The sequence below is a fragment of the Oncorhynchus masou genome, chromosome 30 (genome assembly GCF_036934945.1).
Source record: "Oncorhynchus masou masou isolate Uvic2021 chromosome 30, UVic_Omas_1.1, whole genome shotgun sequence".
NCBI lineage: Eukaryota > Metazoa > Chordata > Actinopteri > Salmoniformes > Salmonidae > Oncorhynchus > Oncorhynchus masou.
This window is the reverse complement of record NC_088241.1, coordinates 33,837,771-33,858,343: the sequence shown is the minus strand read 5'-3', so window position 1 is coordinate 33,858,343 and position 20,573 is coordinate 33,837,771. Positions and strand designations below refer to the sequence as shown.

At 39.8% G+C, this 20,573-nt stretch overlaps 1 protein-coding gene across 1 annotated transcript in view; it reads left to right on the top strand.

The window, feature by feature from the left end:
• LOC135522561 (POU domain, class 6, transcription factor 2-like) overlaps positions 1 to 10,624 on the top strand; it is a 119,959-nt gene extending 109,335 nt beyond the window's left edge. Inside the window, exons 8-9 of the mRNA XM_064948940.1 lie at positions 3,239 to 3,407; positions 8,835 to 10,624. Coding sequence (XP_064805012.1) covers positions 3,239 to 3,407; positions 8,835 to 9,351 — 686 coding nt within the window. The 3' untranslated portion in view covers positions 9,352 to 10,624. The remainder of the gene's footprint in view (positions 1 to 3,238; positions 3,408 to 8,834) is intronic.
• The last annotated feature ends 9,949 nt before the right edge of the window (positions 10,625 to 20,573 follow it).

The window sequence follows — 20,573 nt, the reverse complement described above, 5'->3', positions numbered from 1 at the left end:
CAAAACATTATTAACACCTGCTCTTTCCATGACAGACTGACCAGGTGAATCCAGATGTAAGCTACGAACCCTTATTGATGTCACCTTGGATGTTAAATCCACTTCAATCAGTGTAGATGAAGAAGGGTTTTTAAGCTTTGAGACAATTGAGACATGGATTGTGTATGTGTGCCATTCAGAGGGTGAATGGGCAAGATAAAAATATGTAAGTGCCTTTTGAATGGGGTATGGTAGTAGGTGCCAGCGTGGGGGCTGTTAAGGAGACCGTATTTCACCCACACTGACAGTCAGGAGACATGACCGCAGTCAAACACCATGTGACCATTGAGTCACTGCAACTAGGCTTTTTCAAAAGTGTGCTTTGATGCCCCTGATGGTCATTAGTAGTCTACCAAACCTGCTAATGGACCGGTACTCAGCGCTCTAAAATCAAATCAAACATTTCATGAGACTGAAGACTAGCAGAATCTCTTTTTATACCTCACAAATTATCAAAATGACAGGCTACTTTGACACTGAGAATATGAGATCAATCAGACCTAGTGTAGGCCTGTGTGTGTGTGTGTGTGTGTGCGTGTGTGTGTGTGCGTGTGCGTGTGCGTGTGCGTGTGCGTGTGTGTGTGTGTGTGTGAGACGCGATTGAGCCCATACGGCTAAATTACAGGCCTACTCATGTTGTAGTAGGCTATTCTGAATTATGTAATTTCTTTCTGAACAGACAGCAGTAATTCTATAACTTTGGCAAATGTATTTCAATTCATAAGCCCAGACATTGCGCAATCGCATTTGGAAACCGAGTTTTGACTGGCCACTATATAATGAAAGCAGATCCCAGCTTTCTTGTGCTGCTATATTTATGTCTCACAAACGGTGTAGCCTTCCTGGCATATTAAAACGTAACTGCAGGTAGCCTCCATTCGCTATTCCAGTACAGGCTATGGATTACTTTTTAAAATTCTACACATATATTAGTAGGCTATAAGTAAAGACCAGATTATATTGAGAGCACTGCATGAGCATATTATCAAGTGCTTGTCAAACTATGAATGGAAAAAATGATGAAGTGTGTGCAGCCTGCACAAGAAACAGAGAAGAGTGCTTCCATTTCATGCTGAGCCACGGGCAGTAGGAGTTCTGAAAAATCGGAATAAAATGTAAATATACATTATTTTTTTAAAGAGAAAAAAAAAATCACCAAAGTAGGGCACACTTCTGTAGCTACGTCTGTAGCGCGGGCAACATTTTGTTTCAGCATCTCCGCTTTGGCAAAACATTTTGTATAATTAACAAGATCGCTCGAATCTCAGGTATTTGTTGTTACACAGGGGGCAGGCAAAGGGCAGGCAGGGGTTTGTAAACCAGGTCAATCGGGCAGGTACAGAATGGCAGGCAGAATCAGGGTCAGGACAGGCAGAAAGGTCAGAACCGAGAAGACTAGAAAACAAAAATTGAAAACAGGTAAAAACACGCTGGTATGACCTGAACAAGGCAAGACGAACTAGCAATAAATAAACAGAAAACGCAGGTATAAATACACAGGGGATAATGGGGGGGGGAATGTGAGACACCTGGTGGTCGCCCTGAATGACGAGTCGCCACTGTCAGGGTGTGACAGTTGCAGGATTCAATCATTGGAATTATAAGAGTTGTTTCCCTGTCACTTTCTCTGTGATTGTCATTCTAATGGAATCTATAAAGAACAAAACCCTGTCCTCAAACAATTAATTAGTTATGGGCAATGACACAAAACATCCACATCAAATTCAATATTTTTCTTGATCAAATAACATGGACAACAAACCACTTTTTGTGCAGTTACTGTATTGTACATTAGCTGGTCATCTAGGTTTGTACCTGTAGATTTTCAATCACAATGAAGAAAAACAATGCACAGTACAGTAATTGAATACTTTGAGACATCAAGGAGTTTGTGATGAGGTGATGTGATGATGTGGCTCAATTGGTAGAGCATGGTGCTTATAGGGTTGTGGGTTCAATTCTCACGAGGGACCAGTATGAAAATATATACACTCACTACTGTAAGTTGCTCTGGATAAGAGTGTCTACTGAAAAGGAATTAGTAGACCATTTCAGTTTTCAAAACATATATCAAACTAGTATTTTTTATATTCCAGAAGTATTATTACAGATGAACTGTTTTGTACAGATAATTATCAGACTTATGTTACAAATGCTGGTAAATTCTCAAAATTTCATGACCGCCACAGCCCTAGCCTGTGAAACACTTGTAGAGTCCCTGCCCCCGACGAACTGAAGCTGTTCTGAGGGCAAAAGGGGGTGCAACTCACTATTAGGATGGTGTTATTAATGTTTTGTACCCTCAGTGTATATGGGGGTCTGCAAAGCAGCAATTTACAAAAACATTCCTATAAAGTGAATTCTACACAAAGGAGTTTTTTGTCATCTGTCAACACTTGAGTTGTGCAGTGCACAGCAGCACAATCTTTCTGTGGAGACCTCAATTGACTAACCCAAAGGAGGGACACATGAATAGGAATGGTTCTCTAATAAACATTCCACAGACCTTATCTTTTATTATAAAAGCAGGGAGAGTGGGTTATAAAGCCGTTTGCATGAAACAGAATGAATGCCGAGAATGGCAATTGGACACCGTAGACTAACTTATTAAATGGCTTTATGCCACAGAGTATGTTGTATGAGCTTTTATATGGAAGATTGAAGGAGGAACATTTTCAATTTAGGGTTAAATGCAAAGCCAGCCTTTCACTCTCACTACCATTGATACAGCACATACTGTACAGAGACTGCTATTATCAACTAGAGAGGCAGAGAAGCACCAAAATGAGAATCACTGCTAATTGAAGGTACATTTCATAATCTATTTTCTAAAGCTACTCGTTGCTCGTCAACAGAGAGCAGCATGGTCCCATTATATTGGAATGTATATATACTGTATATGAGCTACATTCCTTATATCCAGTGTGTTTAACAGTACTATTCAGGTAACGGAAACCTGCCTCACTCTGCAATCCCTGACAAAGAGCTTTTGAGATGTTGTTCTATTGAACATGCCATCACAATAAAGGCATTTTAACTCTATGAAGAGAAACCCTGACGAAGACAGCTTGCTGTTGAAACGTTGGTGAATAAATAATTGCATCGGAGCTACTAGTGTGCAGCTTTTCCTTTAAACTATATGAAGAGTGCCTTGGTCCTCCTCGTTTTTTTGAGCCACTCCTTCTGTGTTGTATTGTAGACCCCCAGATGGCTCCCAGCGAGGTGGATGGGGTCAACCTGGAGGAGATTCGGGAGTTTGCCAAAGCATTCAAGATCCGTCGCTTGTCCCTTGGCCTGACCCAGACTCAGGTGGGACAGGCGCTCAGCGCGGCCGAGGGCCCAGCCTATAGTCAGTCTGCCATCTGCAGGTAAGGAAGACTTGGGGTGCCATGTGATTAACATTAAAACATGCTATATTTGACCATAGATCTATTGATTATGGTGTCTTCTGGAATATTCCTATCCTTCCCATCAAGTGATAAATTGTTTTTTTTACTGCAGTGCAGAATTTAAGTTTACTAACTCATCGTGGTGTTAAAATGACAAATAAATACAATATATTACCAGTGTTATGGAAATATATATGTCATTCATGTACAACATCTTATACCATTTCATATCTGAATGGTGGACAATCATTTCTCTGTAGTTCAACTGACCCTCTTGCTCCACTCCGGTCAGTATGCAGTAGTAGCTACAGTAGACGAAGGCACTCAGCACTGCTGTACATGAGAATGCACATAATCGTCCGGTGTCCATGATGACTCACATCCATATTTCATCTCATATTTAGGCAGACATCATTAAGATATTAAAATGAATACATAATTGAAGACCATCCAGTCAAATTAAGCTCTCACGTCAATTCTTTGCCCTCTTCTTTCTCTCCTCTCACACAAGAGCGCGCTGTAACTTATGCAAAATACATTACCTAGAGTATTACACGAAGCACTTAACGCATTTAATAATTACTAAGCCCTTTTGCTGTTCCCTCTACATTGGGCTTCAGAGAACCTGTCAAGAACTGGTCTGTTAATAAGATTGTCATGTTCTACAGTCCCGCAAGCACATGCGTTTAGTCATAAACAGCTGCATTACCTATTCATTAGATAATCAGACATATAGTGTTATGAGTCAATCTCTTCCTTTTTTTATGCCTTTCTTTCCACCTGGTTGACTTTAGTGCAAATGAAATAGACCCCTTTGAAATACACCTACAGTATCTCTAATCAGACAAAGGCACATAGGGTAACATTATATTAACCCAAAGAGTTTCACATGATCAAAAAGTATGATACTTTGTGTTTTCTCTCACCAAACACATAATGTATTCTTTTTAGCAGAGACTTTTACCCAAAGCGACTTACAGTCATGCGTGCATACATTTTATGTATGGGTAGTCCCAGGAATAGAACCCACTATCCTGGCATGGCAAACACCATGCTTTACCAACTGAGCAACAAAGGACTACACGCAAAGGCAATAGTTTTAACAATATCATAATCATGTTGTTTTCTTTAATTCTGGCATTTGTCCATGACCTTACTGTGGCTAATTTTGTGTTCCCTTTTCTTTGTACTCTACCCATAGCGTTTTGCCTTACCATAGTTGCATGCTTCACTGTCAACAGTTATCAGCACTGTATCCCATCTTATTCCTGTATTAATTTGTCATGTGTTTCTGAAATACATGTGCTTTGCTGATGACCTGCCCTGCTTCTGTGACATATTGGTGCAATGGGCTTTTAAAAGTTTCATCACATCAACATCAAACGGCCAATATAATCTGAAACTGGGGGGGAGCAGGGTTCTTATGATGGACAGCCCTTTCAAACTAATGTTTAAAGTATTTTTTTAAATCACACATGAAATATTTACAAGCATCCATAATTCAGATATTTATAACATACATTAAAAGCCATTAGCTTAAAATAAATAAACAGGTAATATGTCCTTGAGGGTTCATTTATGTCAGTAAGATAGTATTTTTTTTTGCTTGTATGACATTGGACATGACAAGCATCTTCTATGTTTTAAGTAGAGAGGCAGTCTTCACATGCTTTAGTTTAGTTAACATCAACAGAGACATGGAAGTTGGGGGAGAAGAGAGGACCACATGGTAGCTCAGGGGCATGTTGTTGTCCGATATCACTGGAACAGGTAGTGACAGATGGTTCCATCTTGTCTGATTCCATTGCTCCCTTTGTTAAAAAGCCTTATTAGCTTATCACAGGGGGAACAAACATCCCATAAGTACATCATCAGACCAATGGGTTTGAATCTTGTCTTATGATAGAGTGCTTGGTACATGCAATATGTCATATTGCTGCATGTCATATTTATGGGTTAAACACAAAACTATTATTCTATTGTATCAATTATGTATAGATCATGTTGCAGATTATGATTGATGGCATCGATTCTTTCATCAAATGGAGGACACATCTTATTGCAGAAAAAAATGCATGAAGTTTGAATCCACCTCAATAAAATTACAGTACATGTCCAAAGATTCACGGTGCTCTCGATGTGAATGCTGCTCAGAATGCATAGGTGCACAATGTTGTCTTAACTACTCATTGCTGGTGTAATTCTTGAAGGGGAATCATGGCACTGCATGCATGTTTAAGCTGCATGCGTTTACGGCCTTCCTTCACACTAGAACACAGCCCGTCCACATCAACGATTCACATCTCGTGACAAGTAACGGTTGTCTCTAATTTGCGCATCATTGTAGCAGATACGTGCCTTCACATCCTCGATATGTCTATTTCATCACATCCACTTCTGTCTCGACCTGCTCCTGGGTTAATATCTGAAAGATGGAATACTGATCTGCCCCTTGTATTCTGTAAGTCATAGAGCCTCCACTCAGTTAAAGACCCAATCTTAGCCATAATCATATGCAAACCTTCATTTTGGGCTACACTTATCCGATGTTTGTGCATGGCCTGACAAAAGGTACTTTTAAGACAGTTAAGAGAGAGAGACAATGGGGGCAAAAAAGGTAGAGGTATGTTTTTATTTTCCCCTGGTGGTTCTGAACCAGTGGGGAGCCAGCCGAGCAGCTCCCAACTCATTTTAGTGCATTTGGTTCCTGTTGAACCATGAAATGTCCTGTCTCTACCGACTCCTCATATTTACTAAAGTATTCCTTGCAGTATATAACCGTCCTCTTTCCGCTGTTTAAAAGGTGGTTATAAACAATAATGGCCGTCAACAAGCAGAGATGCACCAACAATCAGAGAGGGGAAACAGGAAACAACAGGCAGGGTCCTTCTTCAGTAAGCTAGGGCAGCATCACTTCCCTACTGTTCTGTATAACAAGCCGACTTGCCACTAAGAAATGTCTTTCATTTTGTTTGTGTGAGAGGGGTCCTTTCCCCCAGCTCTAAGGCTCTCCTCACCTGCCTGCCAGAAAGATTCTATCAAAGACATCCATGTTCGGTCAAGGTCTTAGAAGAGGCCTGGACAGGAACGGCTGTTGTTTTAAAGGGGGATCACCTTTTTCTCTCAGCTGCTCGCTCCCGAACACCTGGACAGATGTCTGGACTCTCGTTAGAGGGCAGGCAGCTCAAACCACACTCTGACACTGACCCCATTATTATACAGCATGAGAGAAACCCAGCAACTTTAGCCCAGGTCCATCTTCTTTCATCATGTGAAAGCCAAACGCCATCTCTGTGCTTGTCTCACAGAACTCTGCAACTGACAGGGTCAGAGTACACAGAGCTACAGTACAGATACTCCTGAAAATGTTCTAATAGGACAGTAGTATCAACTATTTGTTGAGATTAAACTGATTCAGCAAGCCATAATTCAGCTACTGTGACTCAGGAACTCTGTCAAAATGTTGTAACTATAGTCTTGAGCTATTGAAGGTACTTTTCAAGCACTAAAGTGCACAATACATTCAATTCAAATAATGACTTATGCTTCATGCATCCATAAACTCTGAAGTGTATTCAAGTCTGAAGGGTGGAAATGTATTCATATTAAATATACAAGAGAACTTGAGGCAGGAGAAAAGTTTGAAAAATGTGAATGTGGATTAATAATTCATACTGCTTTTGTAAAGAAATTACAGTTATGTATTTACACTTGCTCAAATCGCTTACAAGCATTTTTTGGATTAATGACTATTTTCAAAAAATAATCCACAAGACACAAAACTCTGTGGCCTTTTGCAAAAGAGTAGATGTGTTTTCAAAATGTAGTTGCCTTCTGAAAACATAAATACATTCATTAAAACTCTACTATACTGTCCACATTGCAAATAGATCCATCAAAAGAGCACAACTGCCTGCAAAAAGATTAACACAACCACACTCATCTCTCGAGTCCAAGCAGACAAAACAGAAAGTTAGTCTGTCTTTTAAAAATCCCACTTAGATCAATACATTTTCTTTACAGTCACCAAATCATGATGGTCAAAATTGCAGAATTATGAGCAATTGCATATTTCACCAAACAATTTCATACATATCAAATCTAATATTATTCCTGATAAAAATGGAAAAAAGTCAATAATAAGCCCGTTGTGCAGGATTCATTCATCGATATCATCACAAGCCAATTCCATGTTTTCAATACATACAGTAGGCTGGTTTGCTCACATTTTGTAGACTTTCCAATTGGTTCCAGAAACACAATCCACAATAGAAATGGGAAAGGAGAATACAATGGAGAAACACAACTGATACAGTCTGAATGTATACTGTAGGCCTCAACCTACACCAAAGCAAAGCTCTATCCTCGAATGTCACAACATTGGAGATGATGACTTAGGAGTAACCCACAGTGACTTATAAGTAACCCAACTTCATTCTCTACATCTCTGCATGTCCGCAATATTGTAATAAAAAATCATAAAAAGTGGACAGTCCCCATTGCATAGATCATTCTCTATATTGTACATGGTTTGACACTGATGGGGGGGGATTTTAACATGTTGTGCAATAGTATTTATTTATGCCAGAAAGTGAACAGAGTTGCACACATTTCTCTTCTGATGAAAACAATGAGTTAACATTTCTGAGAACAAAACACTTAACAGTGAGTTTTGTGTTCATTGTTGACGTTTGTATTTAAAAGTTTTGCAAACAAGTGGTCTAAGATATACAAGTCAGATACAAAGGCAAGAAAATGATCAATTTTGTAACTGCATATGAGCGTTTGATCATTGCTGTTGTGCTATAGATACGTTTCAACACTGATACAAAAATTGAGTGTACGCGACTGAGAAGATCGAGATGCATTGTCTGCTGCCTGTTTGGCCATTTGAATTAAAACAGATTTTATTTTATCACTTCAAGGAAAGGAATGGGAATAATGTTCAATTCATTGTTTGGTTAACCCCTTTTTACCTTTTTGTGATTGGTGATATAATATGTGGATTATATTTCACATCAATGTGTGTGTGTAATCTACATTGCTAAAGCTCAGTGTTTGATCATGATAGTCAGATGCTCTGTCTGTTTTTTGGGGGGTCTATCTGAAGTCTTTTTTTTAGCCAATGGCAGGGTATCCTCACTCCAACACTGCCTATCTGGGACAGCGAATCACAACCAAATACAAGACAAGCGAAAAACAATATAGCACCACATGTAACACTCTCTTCCAATTGCTACAACTTTGGCTACAAACTGTCATGACTGTATCCAAGGCTGGTGGGTGTCTCTGTCCCAGTGGCAGTTGTCTGGGAGAGGAGGCACTTCCAGTTCACTGAGGCAGGCAGGTTATCCCTTGGCCCAGCAGGGCACCTAAGTAAGATTCTTCTCTCTCAATTCTCCCCAGACACACCATCCTGAGAAGCCACTTTTTCCTACCACAGGAAGCCCAAGAGAACACTATAGGTAGCAGTCTGACAGGCAAACTGAACCCTGGCCTTTTATATCCTGCCAGGTTTGAGAAGTTGGACATCACCCCAAAAAGCGCCCAGAAGATTAAGCCCGTTCTGGAGCGCTGGATGGCCGAGGCCGAGGCCCGCCACAGGTCCGGCATGCAGAACCTGACCGAGTTTATTGGCAGCGAGCCCTCCAAAAAACGCAAGCGGAGGACCTCGTTCACCCCGCAAGCGCTGGAGATCCTAAACAGCCACTTCGAGAAGAACACGCACCCCTCTGGACAGGAAATGACCGAGATAGCCGAGAAACTGAACTATGACCGCGAGGTGGTCCGCGTCTGGTTCTGCAACAAGAGGCAAGCGTTGAAAAACACAATAAAGCGGTTGAAACAGCCCGGTGACCTGGACCTCGGCCCGACCGCGCCTATGGACCCTCTCTGTGATTCTCTGGATGAGATCCCAAAATGAACGACCAAAACAAGAGATAAAGAGAAAAGTCCAAACAACATGGTGGATCATGACCCAAAGTGGGAAGAAGAATGAAAGAACATTCCAGCCCTTTTATAGAGTCAACTGAAAAGGACAGTTAGGAAAGTTTGCAAATGAGAATATGTGTTATCAGTGTGATTACCACAGTTATTGACCTTTGCCGAAATCCCAAAATAAAAATAAATATGTTAGTATTTGATAGAAAAAGATTACAAACCTAGAGTGTGCTGCTTCAAAGAGTTCTAGTTCTGGCCTCATAGACCAGAATATTGTCCAAATTTGGGTTCCCATTAGGGAGATTTTAGTAAAGCAATCATGCCAAAATCAAAGACAAAAACACTAACTACTTACCAAAGTCTGTTGCATCGGAATACTAAGAATAATTTTTTAAGTGTAAAAGTGTTCTAAATTTTTACATTTGTACTGGCAAGAACATCTAAGATATGTGTGTGAGTTTGGCTGTACATTTTATCTTTGTCTCACTTAATTTCATTATCTCCCGTGTTTATATGTAAATATCTACTAAATTGAAACCACAATGTCAAATTTGTCATGTAAATGCGTTTCTTTGCTGTTCAACAATGGCATATTGTTTGTCTCAGACTCTTTCTCGTCTGCAACTATTTTCAGTCACAGTGTAACTTTGTACAACTTTTACAAGTATTTATCGATGATTTTATGAGATTGTCTATGTTTTGGAGGAAGGGTAATAAACTGAAGGCTGTCTAAACAATGAGGGGATACTCTGTACCTAACCATATAGGTTCTGTCTCTGTGCACCGACTCTATTGTGGATATGTCTGAAGCTACTGTATCTCATTCTGTTGCCAAAGCCTGATAGCCAAAGAACACATTACTTCAGCTCAAGAACATAGGGGTATTTTACCTTGGCCAATAACATGTTTTAGTTATAGTTATGTGCCTAAGTTCCCTTTCTCTGCTTATTTTTACTGTACAGTTTATTTCATACACTGAGCTCAACTAAGTTACACAAAGGCCAACAGAATGCCAAATAACATTTTGATTCCAAACAATTACTCTTTGTTAGTTCACAACCCTTTGATATTGCAATATAGAACATGTGTTTTACTGTGAGGACTTTTCTGCCCATCCCTTTCTGAAGTGTGTGTCTAGTTTTTTCTATTTGAAGAATTGCTCCTGCATGTTTGAGATGAACCACTTATAACAAAGTTGGATTTACAGAAATCTGGAAACAAGACATCATAAAACACAAAAGGCAGCCCAAGTTCCAAATCCCTAAATACATGTATATTTTTCAGAGTACATTGTCACTGAGAACAAATTACACGTTAGTGGTTTTAGCAAATATTTTTTACATGATTTGACCTTTAGAGCAAAATGTGCATTACTTCCCTTTAGCATTCAGTAACTCATTATAATCTTATCAATCTGAATGTTTCTAATCGCTGAATCTTTGTCTTCAGGGGTCAAATATGTTTTTGTGAAAATGTCCTGCTGCGGTTTTGTTTCTTTTCTTTTAGTGATTCTATAGTGAAGACTTGACAGACAGTATAGCCTAATTCAAAAAGTATTTTGGGGAAAAGTCGTGTGAAATGCAGGACAACAAAGTAGCCCTTTCGCAAGACATAATCCATATTCATTTCAATCAACAAATCAGAGGGTGTTATTGCTGTGTAGATGTTGGATATGAACAGAGTGTCGTCACAACATGTAGCTCACCTCCTATAGGTGTACTTCAATATTACCAGGGCCCACATGGAGGATTTAAGGAATCCATATTATTACACCACTGATGTGTAATAACCTATAGGCCTACAGCCACTGTGTTGAACTATAAAGAGTATTGCAAACTGACACACACATGTAAAAACCACTTTTCAGAACTCTTAAGATTACACATTGATATGAAATGTTCTAATTTGATTCAAGTAAAACACTTAGTCCCACTTTACACTGTTGCTTGCCTAGCAGCATAAAGTGCACTTGATAACACTTACAAACACATACGGAAATAGACATTAGTTGAGGAGAGTATACAGAAGGCTGAGGTTTGAGAGGAACTACATAGGAGCCCCCCTTACGTGTTCATTTACCCTTTATTATTTAATGGAGGCCTACCTTGAGCAAAGATTGAATACTTTTAGCAGGAAGTCGTTTTTAACAGTGTAATATTGTAAGTCAGTATTACTAAATGGTGTTCAATCATAATATACTGTAAGTCATATGTGATTTGAATCAATTTAAAGACTTTTGTGTGTTCCCCTCTGTCTCTCACCCCACCTCATCCCAACATGTAAGAGAAGTGATTATGCGGCTTCTGTATTGTATGGGCTGGTAGTACTGAGGCTAAACAATGAAGCTGTAACCAAAAACAAAAAGACAAAGGACGGAGTTAAACCTTCACGTAACCATTTGATGCTGGACCAAAGCTCTATAGTTATATGCACATTGTACAGAGAAATGGGTTAATGTCGCCGACAATCTTGAAATACAAAGAGAATCGATGAGTAGATAAGTAGTAGTTCTTTTAAATTTGACGTCACCACTGCCCACGTACATTGTGAGCAATGCCATGCAAAAACCATCAGAGAAAAAAAGACAGAAAAATGGCTCCTGTATGTTTGAAAGTGGTGTTCACTTCTCACGGGGGAGGGGGGGGGTCTGAACTGAGATTCTGTATGACACCCGTTTTACTCTTGCCAAGTGGTTTCCAGGGTCACATATATAGGACTTACTAGTTTGTTGTTACTTGTTTAGCTTTTTTCTCTCTGTGGCTATGTTACATACACTTCTCAGTTTCAGTCTCCAAGATGTGCCCTATTTTATAGGGGGCAAAGAAGGCTTTATGATTGTACCCGATTCTGTAAAAAATAAATAAAGATAATCATAATTAAGATAAATGTTTTTAAATTATATCCACACAGACTCATACACCAACTGGTTTGAAATATTGTTATAACTCAAGACCTTGAAACCAAAGCTGATGAACCTGCAAAGGTTGCTTTTCATTTTATAGACTGAAACCTGTGCTTAATCTATAGAGCAATATCTGTTTGGTCATTTAAGCGGCGCTTTGTGTATTTCTAAAAAGGTTCACGTCTGTCACATTTATTTGTACCATAATTAATAATAAACAAGTGTTAGACATGAATGGATCGTCTTGTTTATTCTGAAATGTAGAATGAATTTTGAATCTAAAAGATATTTCTCGGTGACTTATAAGCACCAAAAGGACATTTCCAAATAATTATCTGGTAAGAACTGCATTTTGTCTTGTACAGTATACTCTTAGAATAAAAGGTTATATTGCTTGCTTCATATATCTCACCCCCTAAAAATTCTATAAAGTAGAACCTCTTTTTCTTCAAGGAAAAGGGTTCATTGGGGTTCCATATAGAATTTAGGGTGCCATATATCAAGCGAGCGATATAACCTTTTTAGAACCTTTTTTTGTCCTGTGTATGGTAAAGAAAGCACAAATGCACCACATACTAACAATATATCAACAGGCACTGTAAACACTGCAGTAGGAGTAATAATGCTGGGGTTGCAGAAAAGGACTCACTGTCTTCTAGTCTCACAAGACCTGTACATATCCCCCTATCAAATTCCACCACTGCATACTTTGCTGTCCTTGCATTAAAACACGCACATATATATATAGTTGGAGCATAAAGTTAACTCAAACTTCTGTGTCTTGCCCATCATTTTTCCCTGTGTAGTTTTCAGAACGTCTTAGCTGTCAGCTTTCTTGCACTTCCACCGTGCCGTGATTGAGAGAATTGAACAATGAACCACGTTTCAATACAGAGAATTTGCACCTAAAAGCAAACGGACAGGCTTGACAGCCTGTGGGGTCAGTAGCAATTCATTTATATTTCCATGGGGTCAATAGAAATGAATACATGTCAGGGTTATTTCACATCAATGCCTTACCAGATAACAATAACGAGACAAGCATACAAAAAAAAAAAAAAAAATCAACATTCTTCAGTGAAAGCCTTTTGAAACTAAACTCCAAAGTTTGAAATAGCTTTCTTGTTTATGAAGCCTTTGAAATCTGTCTGGCTGGTGAATAGAAAGTAGTAAATAAATAAATAATAAAAAAGCACAGACAAACATAAATTATTAACATTAGGCTGAAAACAGATTTCTTTCCCCCCTCTTCGTTTCAAAAAACTAGATGTATTTTTACGTGGTGAGGGGTGAGGTATAGCTTGGGCTATTTGATATTCTTCTGTTTTGTATTTGTTCCATTTTCTTTATTTTTCACTGTACAACATAATTGTGCAGACAGCCATTTTTTTCTCTCAATGTCTTTTATAGTTTGTTGATGGAAAAGTAAAACTTCATCTTAACAAAAGTTAACAAAATGGCAATAAGTAAATGACCAGTGCACAAAAATGACATATCCCACTCTCAACATACCAACAACACATCTTTCTGATACAGAGAGGAGTAACCCAATAAAGTGAAGTGGAATCATGGAAATAGTGTAGACAAAACAAACATGGTTAAAATCCACGTTTTTTCAATTCACCTATTTGCTTCTGGACTTTGTCATATCTACTACGTGTACAACATTGTGAGAAGCACAAGGACAGAATCACACTCAAACATTCAAAATGGTACCGCTGATATGCTGATATTCTAGTCCACAATTAATAGAATATTCTGTTATATTAATTGTGTTTCTACGGGTGGGATAATGTTGCTACTAAAGTATCATCAATCAACACTGTCAGTACTGAAGCTGTTTGATCCTGAATCTTAACCATATAATCATCTGAAACAGTGTTGTTTGCGGTCCCTATTTCAATGAAATCAGAGGAGGACATTATCACTAGTATTGCCATATTTCTTTGCAAATTAGAAAATACCCTTTGGATTTTGTCTACATTACGTCTTTCAAAAAAGCGAGAAATATGTTTGTGTTGATCTATGAGTCTAAAATAGGGAAAAATAATCTCTCCCAAACAGCTCTTTGCGACAGTCAACCGACGGACTTCGAACACATTCCTGTTCAACTAGCAACCAATTGAAATTATCCTGGAAGAGAAAGAGGGTGAGAAGAAAATATTATGACATGTTGGCAGTCCAAATGGATTATGTTTCAATATCAGTCAGGACACAGAAAGAGAAAGGTGGAGGATGAGGCTGCATGTGTTGGATGCAGATGGTTCTAAATTGCCCCCTTTGTTTTCTATCAGGCATGAGGCATTCACTTCCCTTATCTTTCAGACAATGTGCACTGGGCTGATGTTCTCAGTAAATGAACTGTCGGTGTATCCATCTCTACCAGCAGCCCTCCCTCCGCCTCCTTGTTTTCACTTCCGCCTCAAGGTTGAGACGTTGCTGCTCTCACTGCTCAGCCCCCAAAGCCACTGAGGCGTCTCCCACTCTGCTGCTCTGCTCCGCACACCAGGTTGCCTCTGGGGGTACAATTAACAATCCTCACATGCAATCCAGGTTGTCCATGCATATGATGCCTGGTTGCTTTTGGTATTCTGTTTTTTTTCCCTCCACCATTCTTAGCCATGACACAATTTGAGGCATTTGAAGGGAGAGGAGTTAATAGGCTAGTTTTTTTTTATAGAGATGGCCGGCACCCTGACTGGAATAGCAGATTGCATTGCCCACAGCCCAATAAACTTTCTACACTGTCTAATCTACACTGACTGTGCGAATGCTCCTTCTCACTTTGTGATGCCTTCCGTCTTTCATCAGGACTCAAGACTAGGCCCAGTGCTCCCACCACCATGGGTCCCACCTCTTCTCTTTTGCATGCACCAATCCAAGGGTGTTGGTTTGACATGTTCTTCTTCACTACCATTCTTGGTTTTACTGAAATTCTAAATTAAATCATGTTGAATGAATTCAACAGAAATACTTACAGTACTGTAATGTTCTGAACATGAACCTAAAACAAAAATGTGCAAAGACCATCTGCATTACCTAATTATTGTTGTCAGGGGTAGGGCCTATAAATCTGTTGAACTCTTCCACGGTCAGGGTCAATTCCACCCTCAGTTAACTCAATAAGGAATTGGATTAAAGTGCCATTTATAAATAGGATTGCCCATGAATTCACTTTCAATGAATTAGTTTAAATGAGTGGACCCAACCCAGATCTCTATCCACTGACACTGCTTTACTATATTATTACACACACTGGCAGTTATTCTGATCTGTAACCAGGTTTCCATCCAACCTTTCATGCAAGTAAAGTACGTGTCGCAAGGCAACAGCTAATTTTGGTCGGTAACATTTCCAAATGTCCACAAAACAAAATATGCTAGACAAGGTGGGATCTTTTTGTGTCGGTAAAATTAATGGTGAGAGAAATGGCGGTGGACATGCCTTTATGCACAAATATTGATATAAGAACCATCACATCAAAGTAAACACGGAGTGATATTGTGTGGTCCTCCCACTACGACTCGGGAAAGAAAACAGTTTATTAGGCTACAGGTTAAATAAATTATGATGATCTTCACAAGGTGGTGAAAGTGCACAGTCATGTGCTTGATTCTTCTTTCCAATAGATGTATTGGGTCTTATTCTGGTGACATGATGATCGATGCTTGGCTGCCGTTTGACAAATAAAAATAATCTCGCTCTCATAATGCATGTAGCCTACCCGCACTGTATCTGCGAGCTGTTGGCTAGAGCGCAGACGTCGAGACCAGAGTGGGCACATTCGCTATATAAAGCAACATTTAAAAAATTGAATTGAATTGGATGGAAGAATTGGAAGAATTGAAGCGTAAAAGTTATTTTTACGTGCAAATCTGTTTGATGGAAACATCTCTGGTATGAAAATGCACATATTGTTTTTATGCATATTTTAGAATATTTTCATGAAAATCTGTCGCCAATTGGATGGAAACCTAGCTCTTGTGGAACATATTGTTGTACTATCCATTTCTCTCAGATTTCTATGGTAAAAACAAGACACGAGTTGTATTCTAAGTGGAGTGGTATCATCTGAGAGTGATATATATATATATATATTTAACATGGATCACAGAGATCTCATCCTAAGATGTTTGGAAGTCTGGCAGATAACTGTTACTCTGATGAGGTGTTTGTATGGACAATGTCCACCTCTTCATCTGCCTCTTACTCTCTCTCCCAATCACCTATAGTATACTCTGAGGCAGAGAAATAGAGAGTGCATAGCAAAAGGCAGCGAGCGAGAGAGGAGATATGGATTGAGGAGTAGGTTGTGAGTGGTATGGTTGGCCGCATCTTTGCCGTCTTATTAGTGGGGGCCCAGTGAGGACACTTTGGCCTTCTTCATGGGGCCATGATGAGACCCTCTTCGCACATCTCAGCAAAATGGCTGGGGGAAATCACAGATGAGAATCACTCAAAAACAGGGAGATGTCAACAGGACCATAATGATACCTGATGGCCCCAGAAGACTCTCTCCCCTTTTCCCTCTCAGCCTTATACCTGCCCAAGTTGCACTATACTTGAAAACATAATTAGAGGTAAAACAGACAGAAGCTTTACCCCACCCCTCCACCATTTTCTGTAGCCAAAGCTCTTTGTTTTATAGGTCCGGGATTCTTTTACACACACACACACACACACACACACACACACACACACACACACACACACACACACACACACACACACACACACACACACACACACACACACACACACACACACACACACACACACACACACACACACACACACACACACCTATCTTTCACTTCTTCAGAAAGGGGGATGAAAGAAGGAAAGAGAAAGAAAAATGGAGGGGGAGAGAGAGAAAAGGAGAAAGAGAAAAGGAGAGCGAAGAGGAGGCGGAGAGTTCCCTCTGTGAGATGCCAAGGTGCTCCCAGTCCATTGTGCTGCCGGCTGTCAGGTTAAATTAGGGAGTACAGGCTCCGTGAGTGTAAAAAAAATCAATACTTGATGGAAGACTGCTCCCCGGAAAATCTGTTTTGATTCCAGGATTAATTCTTGACCAAAGGCTCTTGCAAAATGACATGCCATTAGGCTGAAAATGAACACATTCTGCAGTGGAAATTGGATGGAAATGTGTCAGGTGATTGCCCTGGCTGGTTTGTTCTGCACTTTGAGCAGCGGGACTGAAGGTATGGCTGCTGCTGCGAATGAGGCCCCCGGACTGACTCCATTTCCAGAGCAAAAGACAACTCCACTGTGGCCTGGGAGTATTCTCAAGACCATTGTTATCCAGCTCCTGCAAATGCATGCTTACCTAGTTGAAATGCATTTGTCCACCACGTTCTCTCTCTCTCTTGTGTTTTCCATGAAACATGGCATGGAAGAATGGGGGAACCTTAAAATAACGCAATGGTGAGAAGAAAGGGGGGAAATGCAATATTGATGAGCAAGTAATGTGTTTGTCATCGCAAATACCATATCCCTGTTTGAAACTTCAACGGGAGACAGAAAGGAGTGTCTGAGCATTGACATTAACAACAGATGCAGTCAAGCTGGACAAAAGCTGTTGGCAAATGTCTTGTGTAAATAGAGCATACGGTCCCGAGCCTCATGCCACAACAAGATGGTTTACATTTCATAATGAATATCTGCCCATCCGCCCTGTGGTATAAAGCAACATTTACTTGACCAAAATGTGAAGAGTTGAGGAAAATAAACGTTCATTTGGCCACTGCTCAATTACAAAAAGAAAGCAATCAATCATTATTTCCTCAAACATTTTACTGGAATGAAAAAGGATACCAGGTATCATATGCAAAAGTTTAAAGAATGAACATTTCCGGAATAAAAGAACGAAAAGCGGTGAGAGAGGATAGCCTACTTTCAGAATATGTTTACTCTGTGCAGACCATCTTCCCACAGGATATTTTGCATCTCTCTTAATGGCTATGTATCTGAGCACCAAAACTCTGTAAATAGACAGGACAAATGTCTTGCACACAAAGTAGTCAGAAAGTGGAAGGTATTGCCATTTTTTCCATTCCAGCACTCTTCCATTGTGCCAGAGATTTGTTTGACTGATCGTTTTCCACATGTGAAAATAGTGAATTATATGGGACTGGTATTGGGTGGAAAGATAATTGAGAATGTCAAAAATATGAATATGCATAAAATGCAATATATGAAGCAATTAATTTTAATGTAGGCTGCAATAGTCCTGTCAGCATAGGCGACCTAGTACCTACATCTTGCCTTTGAAATAGACCTACTCTTTGGATGTGTGTGAACTACATATTCATTCATGTTTTCATATAGTTTGTTTTACTTGTGTACAAAAATGTTTAGACATAGTTAGATACATTAGACTCGGAGGTAAAAAAACTGCTGGTTTTCTGTTATACCTGATAATTAATTGCACCCACCTGGTGTGCCAGGTCTAAATCAGTCCCTGATTAGAGCTGAACAATGAAAACAAACAGTGGAACTGGCTTCGAGGTCCAGAGTTGAATTTGAGGGCAACGAGAGTAACCGAATATGACAAATGGTAGAAGACCTACATTTTTTAGCACCTCTGTAGAATTGTATGGGTTTAGCGCCATCTACAGGCAAAATGAAACTCAATCTGGAGACAAGTGTGTCATTTTACTTCCACGCTGTAGATGGCAGAATGTATCACTTCGCTTTGGGTATACATTGCCATCCAAAGAAGAAAAGAAACCATGCGCATTGTGATGGAATCGTAACTTTTCTGGCCCGTTGATGAACGCCCATTTCTGCTTTTATACTCTGCCAGCCCAACGAATTACAGTGTTCTTTCGTGTATTGGGCTAGCCTGAAAGGCTGTGAGGTTGACCATCTCACTGATACTGTTCTACATGACTGTTGGGAATATACTAGTAGACAAGGCAGTGGTTTTGGTTGGAAAGTTGGAAAGCTTGCTGATGAGAGTGGTTTGCGGGAGTTGGAGGTTGGCCCTCCTGTGGTGATAGGAGATGTTCCACCCAGTGGCGGTTCTGGAGGGTGGGGGTGGGGGTGGGGGGCAGTGCCGCTGTGACAACAATTTTGGACCCCCTTGTGGCCCCCCTAAATGTGGAGTATGAAATCATTTTTACATAACTAATTTTTGCTATCATTCTTTTTTTACATCCGTTATTAGACAGTGGCAACGATGATGATTATGAACATGGTCTTTTGCCTGCTAATGCCTGCAATGCAGTGAAGAAAACAATGACAACAATAATATCTAATGTAACTGGCCCCTCTAACAGTACAACTGGCCCCAGCTTGGCCCTCCCAGTTGAAATGTCTAGAACCGCCACTGGTTCCTCCGAGGCTACTCTCACCCGTATGAAAAAGATATTGCAGTCAAACTGCAGTACAATGTGGTATAACTGAAGTTAGAGTGCAGTATGCTGCAAATACTGGGTCCAAAATAACACCGTTTTTTCACAGCAGTAATTTTGCAGTATAACTGCAGTTATAGTACAGTATAACTGCAGTTCAACTGCAGTACACTGTAGTTATTCTGCAATTTCTGTATCCAAAGGGGTAAAAGTAATCAAATCAAATAAAGTGACATTGGAAAAATGGTTGACAATTACATTGGTATAAGTTGTTATGCATTTCTACCACTTTTCACAGAGGGATCCAAGGACCCAGATAGTGGGCGCAAAAGAGCAGGCGTTTACCTTGTTGAATTTGATGTGCAGATACAGTGCCTTGCGAAAGTATTCGGCCCCCTTGAACTTTGCGACCTTTTGCCACATTTCAGGCTTCAAACATAAAGATATAAAACTGTATTTGTTTGTGAAGAATCAACAAGTGGGACACAATCATGAAGTGGAACGACATTTATTGGATATTTCAAACTTTTTGAACAAATCAAAAACTGAAAAATTGGGCGTGCAAAATTATTCAGCCCCTTTACTTTCAGTGCAGCAAACTCTCTCCAGAAGTTCAGTGAGGATCTCTGAATGATCCAATGTTGACCTAAATGACTAATGATGATAAATACAATCCACCTGTGTGTAATCAAGTCTCCGTATAAATGCACCTGCACTGTGATAGTCTCAGAGGTCCGTTAAAAGCGCAGAGAGCATCATGAAGAACAAGGAACACACCAGGCAGGTCCGAGATACTGTTGCGAAGAAGTTTAAAGCCAGATTTGGATACAAAAAGATTTCCCAAGCTTTAAACATCCCAAGGAGTATCAGACCACTGCAAATCTACCAAGACCTGGCCGTCCCTCTAAACTTTCAGCTCATACAAGGAGAAGACTGATCAGAGATGCA